At 36.3% G+C, this 17480-nt stretch overlaps 1 protein-coding gene across 1 annotated transcript; it reads right to left on the bottom strand.

Annotated features, from left to right (window-relative positions):
* Positions 1-517: 517 nt before the first annotated feature.
* Positions 518-17217, bottom strand: LOC149799059 (cytochrome P450 2E1-like). The gene is made up of 5 exons (XM_089958126.1): positions 17213-17217; positions 13876-14108; positions 10069-10590; positions 6236-6676; positions 518-711 (listed from the first exon to the last, which is right to left on the bottom strand). Exons 1-5 carry the CDS (start codon positions 17215-17217, stop codon positions 518-520), a joined length of 1395 nt encoding a protein of 464 aa, XP_089814252.1.
* Between the last annotated feature and the right edge of the window lie 263 nt (positions 17218-17480).

Genomic DNA, 17480 nt, shown 5'->3' with positions numbered 1-17480 from the left:
TTTTTAAAGATCTGACACAGTTAAAAAAATATCTTTTTCTTTCCTTAGAAATAAACTTAATGTAAAAATGTTACCCCTCCACATATCATTATCATAATTTGCGGACTTCAGGTCATCGACATTATGACAAACATAATATCGCACTCACTACGAGCCGCGAAGCATATTGAAACGAGAAGAAAAGATGTGGACCGTTAATATCACTTACAAAGTATATGATGCGATCTCTGCAAACAACCTTTTTGTCTACAAAAAAATGATCATAAAACGCAGCCACGAAAGTAATATTAAATATATTATTTGAAAGTGTAATCGTCCTTCACACAGTGGTCTCAAGTATAGTTCAAGTTGAATAGTTCTGCATGTGTGAAGCTTCTATCTGGGCGCCGATAAACAATGGAGTTCCAAAACACTTTAAAAAATTAAAAAGTACGAATTATTGCTCTTGATGATTTTTCGTCATTTTGCTGTATTGTTTTTGGTGCTACATATAAACGCCCTCAACATCATTTTTATTCTAGGATACGGATCTAGGCACTGCACGCATTTTGAACGGCTTTGGTGCGTGGTTCAAACCATATTCTCCGTCATACTCCTCGATACTCATCGTCGTTCCCTGTGGCGGCAGAATATGAAATCTTTGAACCAAAGCACTGACAAATAACAGTATCTCCATCTTGGCAAGCGACTCGCCCAGACAGCTTCTTTTACCTGAAGTGACAAACGTAAGGAAACACTGATTTTGGTGGGTGGGGATACAGAAGACTGAGAAGAAGCATTAAACTACTCAAGGAATCCACTAGAAATTGTAGCTACTGAAAATTAAAATAAGACCAGAAAGGTAAATGAACATAGTAAACCCTATATCCGATCAAATCCAATAAATGTCTTGGAATCTTCAGTTTACATTTGTATTGGCTCAAATAACTAAGAGCTATCATCTTTGACTTGTAAGGCTGAATTGTCATTTTAATTATGCATACACAGAAAAGTGCTACTGGAGTTTTATGATTAGCTCATGTTCGTCCATACGTCCATCCATCAAAACTTGAAGTTTGTAAGCATGATTGACCTGTGTTTTGGCATGAATTTATTGTTCTGCCCATTATATGATTCTTGCATATTACTGATAATATATGTATTTGGCATGAATATACTGTTTTGCCCATTACATGTTTGCTGAATATGACTGACATGCCTATTTATTTGACATACGTATATTTTCGTGCCCATTACATGCTTCTTGCTTATTAGTGACTTTATAGAGAATTCGTTAAGTATCTAATAGCTATAATCACGCCACCCTTAGTCACATGAATTTGTTATCTATTGTAGCTTGTCTACATTAGTCTTAAACATCGGCAAGTTTAAGTCCCTAATACGCCGTCACTTGCAAAGAGTCCTATATGCCAGAGTATTTGAAAAATACTGAATCTTGAAAGATATTGCTCCTAAAAGTCGTTGGGTGCCATTGAAAGTTGATAATATCGACGTTTGATCACATTATGAGAAACACAATTTCCAGCTCGATATTAGTTGTCCGGCTATGAGTGACATCCGTGGGTCAACCGATTTTAGTCGGAAGATGGAACACAAGATTAGATGACTCACCGTTGTAAATAAAATAAGCTAATACCACTTTATGTCGTATAATTATGTGATACGCTATGTTCAATTTGTCCACCCCGTACGAATGTTGTTATTAGATTAGTCACTAATGCAATTTGTCGAATTTATCACATTACTACTTTTGGAACACTCCCGATAAAGAATGGGATTACGAGCGACTTTCGGGACTCAATTAAGAAGTGGCACCTGTTCTTTCCAGCTAAATATTTGAAAGTCAGTTAAACCTAACATCTTGATTATTTTAAAGAGCGGTTTATGTCAGATAGTGTTTTAAAAAACAAATCAGTTCCTTCGTTACAAACTTTAGTCACCGTGAAAAAAACTTGCTGCACGCTTCAAGACTCTTTCTAGTTTAATTGCATTGGAGCGTGGGTAATATACCGTGGAGAAGTATTCGTGCTTTGGGCGTACGAGAATCCTGTAGCAAGTCTTAATGTGTTTTGGGCAAAATGAAAGGTTTCTTTGTAGAAAAGATGTCGCTTGATTGGCTATTTTGGTAACCGAGACTATGTGGGAGTACCAAGATAATTTGCTGTCCAATGTGAAATCAGCGTATTTGGCTTTATTGGTCTTTTTCAAGATTTGCTCGTGGATAGAATAGTAGGGTTTAATAACCTTCCATTTGATAGTTTGCGTATGTCTTCGCACTTGGACGGGTTGAAATTCTTTTACCATTTGCTCTCCCACTCCTAGAAGTTGTTGAGATCTTCTTTAGTGACACTGCATCTTCTTGGGTATTAACCCTTCGATCTGGTAGAAAATCATCCGCGAAAAGTCTAGCTACGGGCAGGTCTTTGATATATACAATGAATTGGAGAGGCCCTGGCACTGTTCCCTGTGTGACACCTGAGGTCACATGGTTGATGATGAAACAGACCGACAAGCACAACTTGTTGGTTCTATCTGCAACGAAGCTCTCTATGCAAACAAGTGTTCGGTCTTTGACGCCATATTGTAGAAGCTGACGAGGCACCTTATCAAACGTTTTTGCTGGAATCCAGTATGGTGGCATCTAACTGTTGTTTCTTGTTCAATCAGGGTCTATGGTCATGAATAGTAGTTATTAACTGGGGTCAAACGCTATCTTTTCTTTCTTAAACAACTTTGTTGGTCACAAAGGATGTTGTATTGTTCCAGATGCTTCATCAAGTGGCTGTGGACACTATGTGCCATAACCTTACAGCATATTGACGTTAAAGGATACTGGTCTATAGTTGGAGGCATTTTTCTTGTCACCCTTGTTAAATAGTGGAATGACGTACACTTTCTTGCAGTCTTCTGGAACTTGACCTTGATCATGTAACTCTTGAATGATTAGGGTTTTATTTTCTTAAAGAAACAAGATATTTGGTCTGGACAGATTGCCGTATGCAGGTTCAGTCCTTTAAGGTGTTTCTTCACACCGTTTTCTTGAAAAAGTGGAGGAGCAGTTGAAGAAGGAGTTTATCTTATCTGAAGAAGGTTGTCAGTCATCGTTAGTGAAGACCGATGAGAACTGATTGCTGAGGACCTCTCAATCTTGGCTTGGTTACAGAGCATGTAATACCACCCTTCCTCAATGAAATCACACGAGATATGGCGTAGAGCTCCCTGCTCTTAGCGCCTGGCTCGCTGACCATGTAATGGACGTAATTGTTGCAGGCCTGCTGACTGGGTGTTTGTGTGAATGGGCAGTCAGTTTGCAGTCTGGTAGAGCGTGCTTTCTCTGCTTCCATTTCGTCAAGCAACATATAGGGCAATTACAATATGGCTGAGTAAAGCGTGTTGATGTATGTTTAGAGGGTACGAAGGATTTGATGATTTCTCCGCATTTCTGTTTGTAGATAGACCATATAGAGTTCTATGCTATGCTCTATGAAAAAGCCTAATGGAATATGTTACGTTATGCTGCTAGGGATTGAGTGTTTGCCTTTTTCCTTAGATATATTAGTCTTCGTGTTTGTTTGCTCCTAATAGATAATACAATGCTGTCAACAAGGACAATATCGTGGTCACTGGGGCCTGGGAGTGGAACCCATATCTAAAGGAGAATGTCGGTTGGTGCTAAAGATATCGAAAGTATATTCTAGCTTGGTAGGAAAGTCAACTGTTTGTACTCAGTATATTTCGTTGATTGTATAAATGAATGTTTGGTTGATGATGATAGATTAGTTTTGTCTCTTTATGGAGTCAGTAGTCCAGTTTAAATATGGAATGTCTGCATCACAGCCAAAGCATAGGAAGGTGTCTTTAATCCTGATCTGTAGGTCGCTGCTTGCTCAGCACATCCCCTGGCTGTACACGACATTGTTGACCGTGGGACGATGGAGAATGCCAATAATGATGGCTTTATTTTGTCACTTGCAGGCAAATGATACAGCACCAAACCCACCTGTTATGTTTTTATTGATCCCAGATGCACTTAACTCGTACTTGGCGATGATGTCAACTCTTCCATGAGAATTGTTTAGACATTGTTTCAATGCAACCACCTTGTAGCATGCCTGTAGTAGTTCCCTTGCTGAAAGACGAATAATGGCTTTGGATGCTAAAATGATGTAAAAGGAATTTAATTCTTTAAATAAGCTGATGTTAAAGTTCGGTAAGCCACAGATGCAACAATACCAACTTACGGCTGTGTGCTCTTAAGGTTCGTGTACTACTTTGGATATATTCATGCAATCCTTATGTGACGAACGTTAACAATTAGAACTGTCGACAAACTGAACAGTTCTGGACCTCACACACTTTCCCACAGATGCTGCATGGGTACTGAACTAGCTTAGGTGCTGAGTTAGAATGTCAATCGGAAACATTGAGTATCATTAGAGCAAACAAGTACAGACGGTGACCCTTCTTATATTTCTTCGGATTCTAAACATCCGGTGTTGGTGTATATCATCTATACTGCAATTAATTGGACTGGGCAGACGTAGATTGTACTTGATGAATGTGCATGAAATGTATCAATCCTGGTGTCGATAATTACACGAAATACTTGAAGTATGGGGAGTTACCAGGTGAAGAATCATCTTGAACACAAGAGTCAAAAGGAACTAAAACATATGTCACATGTGTTGGCCAACCTCTGTGTTACTGTAGACAAAAACAACTATAGCACTGGTGTCTTCATAGGTATACAATGCCATTTCTGGCCTGACGATGCCTTAGGAAAGTAGTTAAAAACTCCAATCTTGGAATGCCGTGCCAAAATATTATGGTTAGAATTAGAAAGAATGGTGATCACAACCAAAAGGAACCAAACACTAGAGATGGGTAACGTCTATGTAGCTGGGTAACCTCTATATAGCAGCAGACAAGTAATTTCTCTTCTGCTAAAAGTTGAGAACAAAATTAAAAGTGTAAACTGACTCTGACAGCGATGCATCTTAGAAGCAAAGAGAAATATTACCGATTGATCAATAGTTTGAACTTTTAAGTCTGCGGACTTTGAGGTGATTCTTCATTTTGCCTGGGGTGAAAATTTAATCATTACCCTTCACACAGTGAAGAGTAGGGCCTTGATTTGCACTTGACTAATGTTCAAATGGTATTATTAAAGATCTTTTCTCAACAAATGTGTTCTCATTGATAAAAAAATTACCTATAGTGGCCACCATTTCAATCCTAATCGCGATGTTTGAACACCAGTTGAAATCGTCTCATTTGCCGCATAGCATCAGGCCGTACTCGTAATGAAGACTACAAGCATGACCTTCATAAAACGAACTAATATTCACATGACGAGCTAAACGAATGATGTTTCCGCTAACAAAGGAAAGAAACGTATAAAATCAACCAATCCGACGTGAAAGAAGCTGTCAAGAATGTTACGTGTTGCATCAGATACCGTTTAAAAATAACTTTAAACAACGCTTCTATTTTCCAAATGCTCCTTACAATATCTTATTTCAAACTAAAGACCCTGCATAATTGGTATTTCTTTTATTTGTCGAAGAATATTTGAAAATATTTCCCTTATCATTATTAAAAATGTTTTTCTTTGAAAGCTGATAATTTATATTTAATTATATATCTCATATATTTCTTTTAAAATCTGTAATGTTAATTTCAGCTACATATATCATTTTACCCTTTTGAAAAGTTTTTGCAATTAATGTAATATAGTCTCCAACTCATAATAAGTAATTATTGACTTTCATGTAACCTCTTCCCCTCTCAATACTACCATGCTTGCTTTTATACTAATTTGCCAAATTGATCAGATATATAACCCGGTATTCTGGTTGTTTCAGTCCACGTGTTATATATATATATATATATATATATATATATATATATATATATATATATATATATATATATATATATATATATATATATATATATATATATATATATATATATATATATATATATATATATATATATATCTTTCGACGTTAACATAAATCGAAATGACCTGTTACTGAAGATTGTCCATATGCCAAATATAAAATAATTTTGTTAAAGATAATTTTGTAAAACCTGTGAAGATTATTTTGTAAAATCTTTTTTCAATGTTTAAAAACCAATTATTATTATTATTATTATTATTATTATTATTATTGGTGGTGGTGGTGGTGGTGGTGATACATACACCCCTCCCCATCTAGAGAACGCATACCTGCAAAGAATGGAATAAACTCATCCGGTTGAAGGAGAGTTCCTTCTTTGGAAATGAATCTTTCTGGACGGAATACCTCTGGGTCCCCCCATACATCAGGATCGGACAACACAGAATCCATTTCTGGAAGTACAATTGCGTCCTTCGGAATGGTGTAACCTTGAAATAAGACGTCATGGGTTACTGAATGCGGGAAGCCCAAATAGCCAACTTGAGCATGGCGCAAGATTTCCATGGTAAATGCTTCTGTGTATACGAGATCACGTTTGTCCCGTACTGATGGCAACCGCTCCAAACCAACGCAGTTCCTGATTTCTGAAAACATACGATCCTGAACATCCTGCTTGCAAATGAGGTACAGCATCGACCATAGAATTGTGACAGCAATCGTTTCGATTCCCGCGGCAAATAAATCTGCGACTGTTTTGCAAAGCTGATCCCCTGAAATAAAAAAAAAACTTTACAGCATACACTTGAATATCGAGAACAGAAACGTTTACGACGTGCAGTCGAATATTTTGAGAAATGTATCATGTCTTGAGATAACAATATCACTGTCAGTGGTGACATAAACTGACCTATATATAATATTTATAATATCAGCCCCCCGACATTCGTATAATGTGAATAATTAAACTCATAACATGTACCTTTATCGCCTTCTAATTTATGTTACCATTAATCGGTATTAACGGAGTACAACTAAATAACATTCTGCGTGTGTTCAGCCCAAAGAACGTTTGATTTTCCTTTTTTGAATGGAACATGTTTTATTTTTTTATGTTTGATCACAATGTTTTAATTAAAAAAGCTATGTTACTAACGAACACTAGAATCTTTATAAAAGATCAATTTTTCTAAACAATGAAATCTTATGTATGCCATGAAAGAGCAGTGAAATGAAATATAAAAAATATTGTATATGTATGTATATGCTGAAATTCACTTTTTTGCATAAATAGATTATGTGAGTTCATCGATGGGCTCTGAGAGGAAATTGTATGCTAGAAAGGTAACTATATAGATAAATAAACAAACAGCGGAGATCGCAGCCTGAAATAAGCTGTTTGTGTTTGCGTGCATACGTGCGAGATTGGGCAGAATAATGTAAGAGCCCGCCTATTGGAGTACAATAAAACTTTGTAAGATAGTTTAGGGTCATCCAAGACACACAGATTATTAGATTTTGGAACTTGCCAGACAAAACATACTTGATATTGTCATGATGAAAGAGAATAATAATATGTATTCGATTGGTAGTAAGAATGTAACGATATTGTTACACGTATCGGTGATATCGATAATTCCGTGTCTTTCAAATATATTCTATCGGAACCCTCGTATAGCTAGCGATACGCATGATACAATTTGAGAAAGAGCATGAAAGAGCAGTGAAATGAAATATAAAAAATATTGTATATGTATGTATATGCTGAAATTCACTTTTTTGCATAAATAGATTATGTGAGTTCATCGATGGGCTCTGAGAGGAAATTGTATGCTAGAAAGGTAACTATATAGATAAATAAACAAACAGCGGAGATCGCAGCCTGAAATAAGCTGTTTGTGTTTGCGTGCATACGTGCGAGATTGGGCAGAATAATGTAAGAGCCCGCCTATTGGAGTACAATAAAACTTTGTAAGATAGTTTAGGGTCATCCAAGACACACAGATTATTAGATTTTGGAACTTGCCAGACAAAACATACTTGATATTGTCATGATGAAAGAGAATAATAATATGTATTCGATTGGTAGTAAGAATGTAACGATATTGTTACACGTATCGGTGATATCGATAATTCCGTGTCTTTCAAATATATTCTATCGGAACCCTCGTATAGCTAGCGATACGCATGATACAATTTGAGAACTTAACATAATTATGTCATCTTATAAATATACTAGGCCTTGATATTGTTTAAAACTGTAGGACATTTTGAATGTCGACATTGTTTCATCATGCATCAATTTTCTTGAAATTATATCATATTAGGCCTGATTTTGATAATGAAACACTTGTTGCATTTATTGAAATATTTGAAAAGCCAATAAGACTAACATGTTACCGAGTCTTTGAGATAATGTTAAGCTGATTATATGTTGCGTACCTGAAAGTAAACTCGCAATTTTTACCAAGATACATATTGGATCGGGACCAGCGTATCAAGATACGTATAGTATCCGCATATCAGTGGCGATATACACCCTTTTGTGGCTAGGACGACAGAGTTGCCACGCTATACAAATAATTAATTCGTTACTATTACATAAATGATTCATTTGAGTACCTTCAGTGCGCGAGTAAATTTCTGCAAGCAGGAGGGGTTTACAATTAGATATGTCAGGATTAAATTTCCTCGTGCTTTTCATATAATAAAATTTTTATATTTGTAATCCAAATTTGCATAACGTCAATACATATTTTGATTACTGATTAAGTGCCGCAAAAATTTTCATGTTGCAGAAATATATTGCAGTGTTTCTTCTAACATACTAAGCTAATAACTTAGTACATTACTCAGCACAGATACTTCGTGAAGAGAACTTATTATTTCAGCTAATGTTTCTGAGCTGATGTTACAAGTGCAAATAGATATTGGAAAGGTTATGAAGCATGATCAGGGAGCCAATCTTTCTAAAGCAGGCGGCCATATTTGAAAATGAATGCGTTATAAAACAAGTCCGTAATTTAACGTACAATCCGAAATACGGATCTTGTAATTGTACTTAACCCTGAAGCGCGAGACTGAGTCCATGGTCTTAACCAGTGACCTTTTATGGAGCGAGGCTGCATTCATCGATGCTCAGAATCACACGTACATACGGGCACCTGAGTCTTGGAGATAACGCCGCCTATACTTAGATATAGAGTTTCCCTTTCCTTTACAGGTAAGAGAAAAATACATTACAACATTTTAAACATTTTATTTTAAAACTATTTTAAAACTTTAAGGTCTTAATTATATTCTTTAAAGATTTTCTCTTGTACTGTAATGCAATAACGTGAATGGTTCGAGACTTTATACTGATTCAATTATCTTTCAAAGCATTGTGTATTCCTTTATATTATATAACATTAAGCATGAAAATATATTGTTTAATGGCTTGTCTAAACTGTAATAAGAAGTTGTATATATTTGTAGTCATAACATTGACTATTGTAAAATGATTTCGCTACCAACTTCATTCTAAGAGGTATTTAATTTAGAAATAAAATGCCTTTAAAGTTACAGAACATGATATGTGGCATTTAAGGTCCAACATTCAACAATTAGGTTTACAACAAACAATTCTGGTATTCATTTGAAATATTTCATTCATCCGCATTTTGGTGTTCGTTACCGCATTTGAGATTTAACTATATTTAACTATTCACAGTATATCCTAAAGGACGGATAAAATGTAGGCCTATCATTTAATGTATGTAATTTTCCTATATCGAGTGTTGTGTGATTTTAATAAAATAGCTTGCGTACACTTTTTATAGAGTTTTCCTTTCCTTTACAGTTCGAAATCCAGCACCTTTCCACACGCCAGCGATGTAACTATCTACATCGAAAAAAATGACACCTCCGTAAAAGAGGTCAGAAAGTCTCTCTCTCACTCTCTCTCTCTCTCTCTCTCCCTCTTGATCAGAGATCTGTCCCACTAAAAACATTGTTGGAAAGAACTCAGCATAAATAATTATCTCGTGATAACGTGGTTCATCAGTTAAAAATCTTTCATAACAGATGATAATTCAGTTCCTTCAGAAAAGCTAGTATATATTTTGAAATTCCAAAACTGTACAAGAAACAGATATTTACGAGCTGTTGTGGCTTTCCAACTTACTTGTAAATGTAGTTGCTTCGTTTTGATTCTGCTGCGCTTTCATCTCCTTAATATACGCACTCACAAAATCTTCCACTTTACTTTCATCATATTCTTCCATATGCTTATCAAAAATTTCATTTATGTATTCTTCAACCAAGTCAACATTTTTCAGACACTTCTTCATTTTAAAATGATCACCAGGTAGATATCTGAGGAAAGGGTAAAAGTTCATGGCAGCGTTACTTCCAAGATTTCTATTGTTCTCATTCATGGCTGCCAATATTTTCACAAACTGGGGATCACCATGATGGAAATGTCCGCCAAACACTATGGCAGCAATGACGTTGGATAAACTGGTACTGAGAATCGCAGAAAGATGAAATGGTTGTCGGTTTTGTTTATTAACTGACGATAATAATGCTGAGACTTCTTTCTGTATCCTTTCCTCCAAAATCGACTTCCCCATTCCGAAATTTCTTAAGGTGATGAGAGCAAATTTTCTATGTTCCTTCCAGAGGTCACCTGTTGAACAAACAATGCCTGCAAATCGAAAAAGATCAATCTTAGTTGCACAGTCTCTTCCAGGGAAATAATTTACTCCGCAACAACTAAACATGTTGCGGTGAGAAAACATAATCCTTCAAATGATCAGTTAATCATTTTACTTCAGACGCATTATATCGTGATCTGCAATCAACGTCAGTATTATGTCATCGAGATGGGGAAAAATGCCTATTATATTACATACATACATACATACATACATACATACATACATACATACATACATACATACATGCATACTTCAACAGATACATATATAGATAGATCTTGACAAAGACGGAAGCTAAGTCAGTTATCAACCTGCAGGTAAATACCAGATCTCCGGAAAATATTAACTAAATATGACAAACTTTGTGATATGCGAAATGGTTTCAAAACCATTATAATCTATTGGTATATCAGTTTAGTAATAAACAAATGAAACGTGAAAACGGTAACAAAATATCCTGAAGTTCTTGCATGAGTTCCATGTATGGTTAGTTAATACTATAAAATGTTGTACGAATAGAGACAAAAGTTAAATGATTTTTTATCAACTTATGAAAGGTAGATCAGTTGGAAGAGCGTCCGATTCGTAATCCATGGGTCACGGGTTGGATACCCAATCAGGCCAACCTATGTCGGATGCCTCCTTGGAACGGCTCTTAGCATCCATATCATCGGTGTGATATATCCAATTGGAAGTGCCGAGAAAACCAACAAATACAAAACACAATTGCAAAAAGTTTATAAATTGGATAATAATTTTCTAATCGCATTTCTACCATTTCTCACGCTTCACACGGCTCATAAATGTTCAAAACATATTGATGCCTGAATGCTGTTTTAACCGCAGGGTCATCTAAACATTCTTAATCGTATTTTCACATAAAAGAATTCCTAACATTCTCCCGGTGGCCTAGTGGTTAGAGTGTCCGCCTCGGATGCAGGACGTCGTGGGTTCGATCCCCGGCCGAGTCATACCAAAGACTTACAAAGATGGTACTAACAGCTGCCTCGCTAGGCGCTCAGCATTAAGAGGTTAATGTTAGGACTAGTCGGCCAGGTGTCAGGATAATGTGACTGGGTGTGACATCATGCTACATGTCTACGTCATGATGCCCAAGTGCTAGACATCACTATAAACTGTCACACTGCAGACATAGTAGCGATATGACAAAAAAGTTTTTAAAGATGCGTTAAAAATCCAACTCACACACACCGGACATTTTCTCCCCATGTATTAGGTAAAATCTTAGCATTCTTCACTAAACCCATACAATATGATTTTCGTGCGATGCAGTTGTCAAAGCGTGCAGTTTCCTCCACGATTCAGTTTATCACCAAATGTACATGTGGTTTGGCAGTGGTTGTTGTTGTTGTAAGGTTTAACGCTATTTTTCAGCACACGATAGGTTATACATGGCGGCCAGTATTATTGGTGGAGGACGAACCCGGGAAATCCCCAGAAAGAACCACCGACCCTCGAGAAGCTATTGGCAAGCTTTCTCACATACCCACATTGGCCGAATCCAAGACTCGATCCCACGCAGACACAGGTGAGGTGGCAGTGATCCGTAACGGAGAGCGCTTTAGACCCACTCGGCCACTCGGGGCCCCTGTTTGGCAGTGGTATTTTCTTTCTAACTGAAGGTAATCCACCTTGATCAGTATGGTCTGTTCTTTATTGGTTCTTAGAGTAGTATTATGATATTGATTATTGTGAGTCAGTAACAGACATGCGTTTATAATACCATGTTCTACGGACATTCCTTATATATATAACCTATCAATAACGTCAATTATTGAAAGCAGTTGCCTCTTAAAAGTGACATGAGAGAAGTGATGTCCAAGTGATGACAACTGGACGATTAATACATAAATGGAACAAGAGTCCTTCGAAGGGACTAATGCTCGAATGGGAGGAAATAATTTATAACAATTCAAGATAAGACTGTTTCTTGCTTCTAACTGTCGCATGTTGACAAACAATTCTGGTATTCTTGAGCGATGACAATATTTTTCAATTAAGCTGTTCTGAAACATATTGGAAGTCAGCTTGGCACCATTTTCAATTAGGACAAAGTAGACCTTATTGGAAGTCTTTTGGTGAAAATCTTAGGTCAAAATAGATATTAATTCAGGGGCAGAAATGACAACAAGATTTTTAAGCAGTCGTTGTGGCAACCATATTGGATGTACGACTGGCACCATTTCACATAATGCAAACTGGGTATCTTCCTACGTCTATTGGTTGAAAACCCCATTTTCATATAGTCATTCATTTGGAAAGAAGTAGAGTATTACCAGTATATGGTCTTAAAGCATGTAATAGAAAAAGGTGAGAAGCAATAATCTTTGTAAAAGTCAACAAAGTATTTTTCCCTACACTAGAAAGTGAAAATGTAAAAACAAGTAACTTACGGTATTGCGAATTAAATCCCAACTAGTCATATAATTACCGATACAAGTCCTAATGATTATAGTTCTGAATAAACTTTAGTTAAAATTCAACTTAAATACAACGCTGGAAGTGTTTATGTACTTGTGAACGCCCGTGTAGTGGTGATGTGCCCTCAATCTTCAGTTGGATAACAATGACACAATCCAAGAATATCTCCTTACTTGAAATTTAACTTTAAAACTCAATTCTTTATTTCCAAGAATGCTATTTTTGGTTATTTGCACTCCCTCTACTTCAAAGGTATATTCGAAGAAGAAAAGAAAATCTGAGCTGACAACAGTTTTGATATTTTAAATCATAATCATAAAAAAGCCATTTTCCCTATTTTAATAACTGCTAAAGTTAGTGTACTTTATACTAGTTCAGGCTTTTTGGCAAATGGGAGCAGCCATTCTTTCAGCTATCTGCTTTAGATGCTTTATGCATAATTTCCATAATTATCACATGTAAAGACATTTCAGTCACAGTATGTCAATGTTTCACGGAGGTATTCCACCATTCTATCCATTATGCATGTTATCAATGCTAACAACATCACCTGGTACCGGCCACTTTCTCTTAAGTACATTATAAATGTAAAGCGCTATCATCATAATTAGTCTTAAGTTATTATTATTATTATTAGTAGTAGTAGTAGTAGTAATAGTAGTAGTAACAGTAGTAGTAGTATAATTATCATTATAGTTACTGTTGTTATCATCATTATATGATTCTGCAGATTTGTGTGTGTGTGTGTGTGTGTGTAGATGTGTGTACCAGAGAGAGAGGGAGAGAGTCCTTGCCTTTGTTTTGGCATATCGTATCTATGATGAACATACTTGGTCGGTGTGAGAACTCGCCGCCACGCTTGATGAAAGCCTCTTTGAAGGCCTCATACCCGCATATAACAACAGTTAATCGTGTCCCCACGTACAAGCGATACACGTTGCCATACTTTTTCCGTAACCGTCTGAGAGGTTTCCTGATATCCTCTTCTGCAAACTCCAGGGCGTTTCCAATGAGTGGAATCCAAACCCTTGGTCCTGGGGGTAGATTTCCGCGACCCTGACCTCTACATAGATATAGTGACAAAAACAATATGGCTAAAAGGGTCAGGATAAGTGGTAGGTACGATTCGTCCAACATCAAAGGGAACATGACAATTCAAATGAGATAAGATAGTCAGGCCTGCATTAGCATTTAGTGCTATTAGTGCAATGCCTCAGCACGCCCTCTACAACACGATAATTTAAGATCAACATTTTCAGCGTCTTTACTATTTATATCATCCCACGCCCTGTTCTGATAGAGTCATAAACTCACTGTTCTGAAGAGAACGCGCCTCATTGACGTCACAGCTACATCATTTGTTTATACTATCAACATCGAGTCACACTGAAAGAAATTGTTGTTCAAAATTATGTTGTTATCATTTGTGAAATGAAAGAAATATACATACCATAAAAAAGAAAAGAAATTTCACTAATTCTCTTTTCTTCGAACAGTAAGTCCTCATAAAAATCCTTATCAGATATTCCGACAGGAAATAAATTTAGCGCCATATATATTCGACTCTGCTTGTGATGTACGACAATGACGTTGCAAACGATGCCATAAATAATAATAATAATAATAATAATGACAATCATAATAATATGTATTATTATTATTGTTGTTGTTATTATTATTATTATTATTAATCTGAAAATTGCAATTCTGAAATAACAACACCATTCAAGAACATCTACCCGCTTTTACTTTTTGTTTTGTATTTGCGTTATTTTTTTTGTTTGATTTTATCTCTTTTTTATTATTTGCTTGCTATTTGTTTTACCAATACCAGAAACCTAGAGAATTTGTTGCAAAATAGTATATCTAATTTCTTGGCAAAAAGTTAATTTCCCTCCGCACTCCCATAACGACACAGTTTATATGCACAACAAGATGGCATAGTTTATATGCACAACAAACTGGCATAGATTATATCCAAAGCAAACATGAAGTCTATATGCAAAACCAAATCAAAAAGGAATTTGTATTGCGTTCATATTTGTTTTCACGTTTGATTTTGGTAATTATTTTAATAGACTGCATTTTGATGTTAGGAGCAAACAAAATTAGTTTTCCATGAAATAAAATCTTGCATAACCGCTCCGATGGTCTATGTTAGAGCATAAGCCATTGATGCGGGAGGTCGCGGGTTCGAATCCAGGCCGATTCATACCAAAGACTTATGACAATGGTACCAGCAGCTACCTCGCTTGGCGCTCAGCATTAAGAGGCTAGAGATATGACTGGTCCTCCTTGTCTGAGGATATGAGACTGGAGTAACACGATGCTAGATGTCAGCGTCATGATGCCCCCAGTGCTAGACATCACAATAAACTGTCACTCTGCAGACAACGTTGTGGTCTGACTCATGCTGTGAAATCTATGTTAAAAATCCAAAACACGCACATTATTTGCGAAATTGTATGTTATTACTTATGAAATATTGGATTAGTCAATGCAAATTAATATGTACATTACATGCACTTAATCAACATCACCATCCATTCAAATTTCCTGACTAACTCAAATTTATATAAACACATACTTTACTCTATAGTATATCCATAAACCAGACTATAAATAAAACTTTAATTAAATTAAATTAGTAACAGTGATGATGTAATGATTGATGTTTTTTTTTCTTCTTTTCTCTGATTGATGTATGGATGGATGATACGTTTACAAATTGTTAATATTTTCCTACGAACGACCGCTCCGGTGGCCTAGAGGTTAGAATGTCCGACTCGGATGAGGGAGGTCGTGGGTTCGATCCCCGACCGAGTCATACCAAAGACTTACAAAAATGGTGTTAACAGCTGCCTCGCTTGGCGCTCAGCATTAAGAGGTTAGTGTTAGCACTGGTCGGCCTGGTGTCAGAATAATGTAACTGGGTGGGACATCATTCTACATGTCTGCGGCATGATGCACCAGTGCTAGACAACGCTATAAACTGTCACACTGCAGACATCGTAGCGATATGACTAAAAAATTGTTACGTTACAAATCCAAACCACACACACATACACGCACACACACACACACACACACACACACACACACACACACACACGCGCGATTAAGGAGAACAAAGGCTCACGAATTTCGAATTTCCGGTTCTCTTAAAAACAAGTTTGGCGATGAAGAATATTTTCGCAAGTCTAGCAATTAATATTCATTCTGTACAAATTATATATCAATGAATGGATGGATGGATACATAAAAGAATGGAAAAGGAAACGAATACGTAAGAAACTGCATATACAGCAATATCATCCCGTTATAGACACTATTGAACTAGGTACTATGTTTAGTACAGGCAGTAGATCAGAATAGAAAGTTTGGATGACATCAATAGTACAGAACTTCCGCTTCTGGTCAAACAACGGTCAAGCATTCCGATATTTTGACAGTGTGGGGTTAAACAATGGCCACCCTACGTAAACTGTGGAGTAAACGGCTATTTTGCTGTATTGACCTTTGGATGGATTTCACGGGTGAAACACAGATCACACTATCCATCGTTTTCACGTGACGTCATCAAACGTTCGCACAAATATGTGCGACATTTTGATTCGATAGAGACACAAATTGGCACCTAGTAATAATGTTCCTCTCAGAAAATTAAGAAGGCACGTTTCATTATGGGCGTAACCATGTATTAAGCCTACCAAAATTTTATGGATGGTCGAATCCTAGATAATTTATACCGACATATTGATATAGGGAGTAATTGTTATGATAAAATTATCAATACCCAATATGAAACAGCATTAATCTTAAAAGACATGACCCAAGCACAAATCGACTTGCGTAGGTCTAACCTTAAAGATGGTATTAACGATTTGAGTGAATTACACTGGCCATCAGAAATGAATGAAAAAAAAATATTGTTTATTGGATGAAAAGGACCAATAAACAAAGATCACAAAAGTAACCTACTCGCACCACCACTTTGAAGGATCTGATGTACATCACCATTTTTTATTGGCCGATAGACTCTTGGGATTAGCTAAATGCCATGCAAGGTAAAAAAAAGTCTTCATACAATCTACCAGTCAGGTCATTTTACTGAATTATCTATCATGTCGAAACACTGGTAGATATAATCTATTTACACGTTCTCACCTCATTCTAAATATAAAATCAAATGTACTTTAATGGATATGCTCTCCTACTCAGGCTACCCAGTCACTCAACCCATGGGCGCGTTAATAGATACAGTAAGGCCCATTCTCAACCACTAAACCTTTCACCATATGATGCCATTTATAGATTATATCTACTAGTCTTTAATAGCAATAATCATAATTGAAGTAGCATAATTTTAAGATGAATAATTTGGTATAAAATATTTTTCAAGATATTGCTAAACTTAGAAATTATTTTAAATTGT

This window comes from Sinohyriopsis cumingii, chromosome 5, assembly GCF_028554795.1.
Source record: "Sinohyriopsis cumingii isolate HCF-2022 chromosome 5, ASM2855479v2, whole genome shotgun sequence".
Classification (NCBI taxonomy): Eukaryota; Metazoa; Mollusca; class Bivalvia; order Unionida; family Unionidae; genus Sinohyriopsis; species Sinohyriopsis cumingii.
The sequence above is the reverse complement of the archived record's forward strand: the minus strand, read 5'-3'. Positions and strand labels throughout refer to the sequence as shown.

Bases quoted from the DNA above. Each gene is read 5' to 3' on its own strand.
- LOC149799059 (XM_089958126.1), bottom strand. The intron at 10,591-13,875 runs GTATGTTCATCA...TTCGATTTGCAG, and splicing joins CGAGTTCTCACACCGACCAA to GCATTGTTTGTTCAACAGGT. The intron at 6,677-10,068 runs GTAAGTTGGAAA...TTTTTATTTCAG, and splicing joins CGAAGCAACTACATTTACAA to GGGATCAGCTTTGCAAAACA.